Source organism: Petromyzon marinus, unplaced genomic scaffold, assembly GCF_048934315.1.
Source record: "Petromyzon marinus isolate PM22_M1 ecotype Great Lakes invasive population unplaced genomic scaffold, UKy_Petmar_22M1.pri1.0 PM_Scaffold_499, whole genome shotgun sequence".
NCBI lineage: Eukaryota > Metazoa > Chordata > Hyperoartia > Petromyzontiformes > Petromyzontidae > Petromyzon > Petromyzon marinus.
In genome coordinates this window covers 60,001-65,078 of record NW_027423500.1, presented here as the reverse complement: position 1 = coordinate 65,078, position 5,078 = coordinate 60,001, and the positions used below count along the sequence as shown (strand labels likewise).

General features: G+C 51.5%; 1 protein-coding gene across 1 annotated transcript in view; it reads left to right on the top strand.

Annotated features, from left to right (window-relative positions):
- The first annotated feature begins 2,989 nt into the window (after positions 1-2,989).
- The window catches only part of LOC142923414 (uncharacterized), a 28,992-nt gene continuing 26,903 nt past the window's right edge, over positions 2,990-5,078 (top strand). The window contains exon 1 of the mRNA XM_076064502.1: positions 2,990-4,493. Coding sequence (XP_075920617.1) covers positions 2,996-4,493 — 1,498 coding nt within the window. The 5' untranslated portion in view covers positions 2,990-2,995. The remainder of the gene's footprint in view (positions 4,494-5,078) is intronic.

Sequence of the window (5,078 nt, the reverse complement as noted above, 5' to 3'; positions counted from 1 at the left end):
TGTTGTGGTGGTGATGGTGGTTGTGGTTGTTGTGGTGATGGTGGTGGTTGTTGTGGTGGTGGTTGTTGTTGTTGGTGGTGGTTGTTGTTGTGGTGGTGGTTGTTGTGGTGGTGATGGTGGTGGTGGTTGTTGTGGTGGTGGTTGTTGTTGTGGTGGTGGTTGTTGTGGTGGTGATGGTGGTTGTGGTTGTTGTGGTGGTGATGGTGGTTGTGGTTGTTTTGGTGGTGGTGATGGTGGTGGTTGTTGTTGTGGTTGTTGTAATTGTGATGGTGGTGGTTGTTGTGGTGGTGGTGATGGTGGTTGTGGTTGTTGTGGTGGTGGTGATGGTGGTTGTGGTTGTTGTGGTGGTGGTTGTTGTTGTGATGGTGATGTGGTGGTTGTTGTTGTGGTTGTTGTGGTGGTGGTTGTTGTGGTGGTGGTTGTTGTTGTGGTAATGGTGGTTGTGGTGGTGGTGATGGTGGTGGTGGTTGTGGTGATGGTTGTTGTGGTGGTGATGGTGGTTGTGGTTGTTGTGGTGGTGGTTGTTGTGGTTGTTGTGGTGGTGATGGTGGTTGTTGTTGTGGTGGTGGTTGTTGTTGTGGTGGTGGTTGTTGTTGTGGTGGTGGTTGTTGTTGTGGTGGTGGTTGTTGTTGTGGTGGTGGTTGTTGTGGTGATGGTGGTGGTGTTGTTGTGGTGGTGATGGTGGTGGTTGTTGTGGTGGTGATGGTGGTTGTTGTGGTGGTGATGGTGGTGGTTGTTGTGATGGTGATGGTGGTTGTTGTTGTGATTGGTGATGGTGGTGGTTGTGTTGTGGTTGTTGTGGTGGTGATGCTGGTGGTGGTTGTTGTGGTGGTGATGGTGGTGTTTGTTTGTGGTGGTGATGGTGGTTGAGATGGTGGTGGTTGTTGTTGTGGTTGTTGTGGTGGTGGTTGTTGTTGTGGTGGTGGTTGTGTGGTGATGGTGGTGGTTGTGTTGTGGTTGTTGTGGTGGTGGTTGTTGTGGTGGTGATGGTGGTGGTGGTTGTTGTGGTGGTGATGGTGGTGTGGTTGTTGTGGAGGTGATGGTGGTGGTTGTGGTGGTGGTTGTTGTGGTGGTTGTTGTTGTGGTGGTGGTTGTTGTGGTGGTGATGGTGGTTGTGGTTGTTGTGGTGGTGATGGTGGTGGTGGTTGTTGTGGTGGTGGTTGTTGTGGTGTGGTTGTTGTTGTGTGCTGGTTGTTGTGGTGGTGATGGGGTGGTGGTTGTTGTGGTGGTGATGGTGGTGGTTGCTGTGGTGGTGATGGTGGTTGTTGGTGGTGGTGATGGTGGTGGTTGTTGTGATGGTGGTTGTTGTTGTGATGGTGGTGGTTGTTGTTGTGGTTGTTGTGGTGGTGATGGTGGTGGTGGTTGTTGTGGTGGTGATGGTGGTGGTGGTTGTTGTGGTGATGGTGGTGGTGGTTGTTGTGGTGGTGATGGTGGTGGTGATGGTGGTGGTTGTTGTTGTGGTTGTTGTGGTGGTGGTTGTTGTTGTGGTGGTGGTTGTTGTGTGATGGTGGTGGTTGTTGTTGTGGTTGTTGTGGTGGTGGTTGTTGTGGTGGTGATGGTGGTTGTTGTGGTGGTGGTTGTTGTGGTCATGATGGTGGTGGTGGTTGTTGTGGTGGTGGTGGTTGTTGTGGTGGTTGTTGTGGTGGTTGTTGTTGTGGTGGTGGTTGTTGTGGTGGTGATGGTGGTTGTGGTTGTTGTGGTGGTGATGGTGGTGGTTGTTGTGGTGGTTGTTGTTGTGTGGTGGTTGTTGTGGTGGTGATGGTGGTTGTTGTGGTGGTGGTTGTTGTTGTGGTGGTGGTTGTTGGTGGTGGTGATGGTGGTTGTGGTTGTTGTGGTGGTGATGGTGGTGTGGTTGTTGTGGTGGTGATAGTGGTGGTTGTTGTGGTGGTGGTTGTTGTTGTGGTGGTGATGGTGGTGGTTGTTGTGGTGGTGGTTGTTGTTGTGGTGGTGGTTGTTGTGGTGGTGATGGTGGTTGTGGTTGTTGTGGTGGTGATGGTGGTGGTGGTTGTGGTTGTTGTGGTGGTGATGGTGGTGGTGGTTGTTGTGGTGGTGGTTGTTGTTGTGGTGGTGGTTGTTGTGGTGGTGATGGTGGTGGTGGTTCTTGTGGTTGTTGTTGTGGTGGTGGTTGTTGTGCTGGTGATGGTAGTTGGTGTTGTGGTGGTTGTGGTTGTTGTGGTGGTGGTGGTTGTTGTGATGGTGATGGTTGTTGTTGTGGTGGTTGTTGTGGTGGTGATGGTGGTGGTTGTTGTGGTGGTGGTTGTTGTGGTGGTGTGTGGTGGTGATGGTGGTGGTGATTGTTGTGGGTGGTGATGGTGGTTGTTGTGGTGGTGGTTGTTGTGGTGGTGATGGTGGTTGTTGTGGTGGTGATGGTGATGGTGGTTGTTGTGGTGGTGGTTGTTGTTGTGGTGGTGGTGGTGGTTGTTGTTGTGGTGGTGATGGTGGTGGTTGTTGTGGTGGTGGTGTTGATGGTGATGGTGGTGGTGGTTGTTGTGGTTGTTGTTGTGGTGGTGATGGTTGTTGTTGTGGTTGCTGTGGTGGTGGTGATGGTGGTTTTTGTGGTGATGGTGGTTGTTGTGGTGGTGGTTGTTGTTGTGGTGGTGGTTGTTGTGGTGGTGATGGTGGTTGTTGTGGTGGTGGTTGTTGTTGTGGTGGTGGTTGTTGTGGTGGTGATGGTGGTTGTGGTTGTTGTGGTGGTGATGGTGGTTGTGGTTGTTGTGGTGGTGATGGTGGTGGTTGTTGTGGTGGTGGTTGTTGTTGTGGTGGTGGTTGTTGTTGTGGTGGTGGTTGTTGTGGTGGTGATGGTGGTGGTGGTTGTTGTGGTGGTGGTTGTTGTTGTGGTGGTGGTTGTTGTGGTGGTGATGGTGGTTGTGGTTGTTGTGGTGGTGATGGTGGTGGTGGTTGTGGTTGTTGTGGTGGTGATGGTGGTGGTGGTTGTTGTGGTGGTGGTTGTTGTTGTGGTGGTGGTTGTTGTTGTGGTGGTGGTGTTGTGGTGGTGATGGTGGTGGTGGTTGTTGTGGTGGTGGTTGTTGTTGTGGTGGTGGTTGTTGTGGTGGTGATGGTGGTTGTGGTTGTTGTGGTGGTGATGGTGGTGGTGGTTGTGGTTGTTGTGGTGGTGATGGTGGTGGTGGTTGTTGTGGTGGCGGTTGTTGTTGTGGTGGTGGTTGTTGTGGTGGTGATGGTGGTGGTGGATCTTGTGGTTGTTGTTGTGGTGGTGGTTGTTGTGCTGGTGATGGTAGTTGTGGTTGTTGTGGTGGTGATGGTGGTGGTGGTGGTTGTGGTTGTTGTGGTGGTGGTGGTTGTTGTGATGGTGATGGTTGTTGTTGTGGTGGTGGTTGTTGTGGTGGTGATGGTGGTGGTGGTTGTTGTGGTGGTGGTTGTTGTGGTGGTGATGGTGGTGGTGATTGTTGTGGTGGTGGTGATGGTGGTTGTTGTGGTGGTGGTTGTTGTGGTGGTGGTTGTTGTGGTGGTGGTTGTTGTTGTGGTGGTGGTGATGGTGGTTGTTGTGGTGGTGATGGTGATGGTGGTTGTTGTGGTGGTGGTTGTTGTTGTGGTGGTGGTGGTGGTTGTTGTTGTGGTGGTGATGGTGGTGGTTGTTGTGGTGGTGGTGTTGATGGTGGTGGTGGTTGTTGTGGTTGTTGTTGTGGTGGTGATGGTTGTTGTTGTGGTTGCTGTGGTGGTGGTGATGGTGGTTTTTGTGGTGATGGTGGTTGTTGTGGTGATGGTGGTGGTTGTTGTGGTGGTAGTGGTTGTTGTGTTGGTGGTGATGGTGGTTGTTGTGGTGATGGTGGTTGTTGTGGTGATGGTGGTTGTTGTGGTGGTGATGGTGATGGTGGTTGTTGTGGTTGTTGTGATTGTGATGGTGGTTGTTGTGGTTGTTGTGGTGGTGGTTGTTGTTGTGGTGGTTGTTGTGGTGATGGTGGTTGTTGTGGATGTTGTGGTTGTTGTGGTGGTGATGGTGGTTGTTGTGGTGGTGATGGTGGTGGTTGTTGTGGTGGTAGTGGTTGTTGTGGTGGTGATGGTGGTGGTGGTTGTTGTTGTGGTGATTGTTGTTGTGGTGATGGTGGTTGTTGTTGTGGTTGTTGTGGTGGTAGTGGTTGTTGTGGTGATGGTGGTGGTGGTTGTTGTGGTGGTGATGGTGGTTGTTGTGGTTGTTGTGGTGGTGATGGTGGTTGTGGTTGTTGTGGTTGTTGTGGTTGTTGTTGTGGTGGTGATGGTTGTTGTGGTTGTTGTGGTTGTTGTTGTGGTGGTGATGGTGGTTGTTGTGGTTGTTGTTGTGGTGATGGTGGTTGTTGTTGTGGTGGTGGTTATTGTGGTTGTTGTTGTTGTTGTGGTTGTTGTGGTTGTTGTGGTGATGGTTGTTGTGGTTGTTGTGGTTGTGGTGGTGATGGTGGTGGTGGTTGTTGTGGTTCTCTGTGTCCAGGCATTCCTCAAGGACCCTGCGGTGACTTCCAGTCTTAGAGTGGTCCCACCCAGGGGGCCTTGGGTGGGACTGGGTGAGCATCACTCACCAATCACTCACCAATTACTCACCACTCACTCACCAATTACTCACCACTCACTCACTCACACACTCACTCACCACTCACTCACCACTCACTCACTCACACACTCACTCACCACTCACTCACCACTCACTCACCAATCACTCACCAATCACTCACCAATCACTCACTACTCACTCACTCACCACTCATTCACCACTCACTCACTCACCAATCACTCACCAATCACTCACCACTTACTCACCACTCACTCACTCACCAATCACTCACCACTCACTCACCACTCACTCACCACTCACTCACCACTCACTCACTCAGTCACCACTCACTCACTCACCAGTCACCACTCACTCACTCACCAATCACTCACTTATCACTCACCACTCACTCACCACTCACTCACTCACTCACCACTCACTCACTCACCACTCACTCACTCACCACTCACTCACCACTCACTCACTCACTCACCAATCACTCACCACTCACTCACCACTCACTCACCACTCACTCACTCACTCACCACTCACTCACCACTCACTCATCACTCACCACTCACTCACCACTCACTCACTC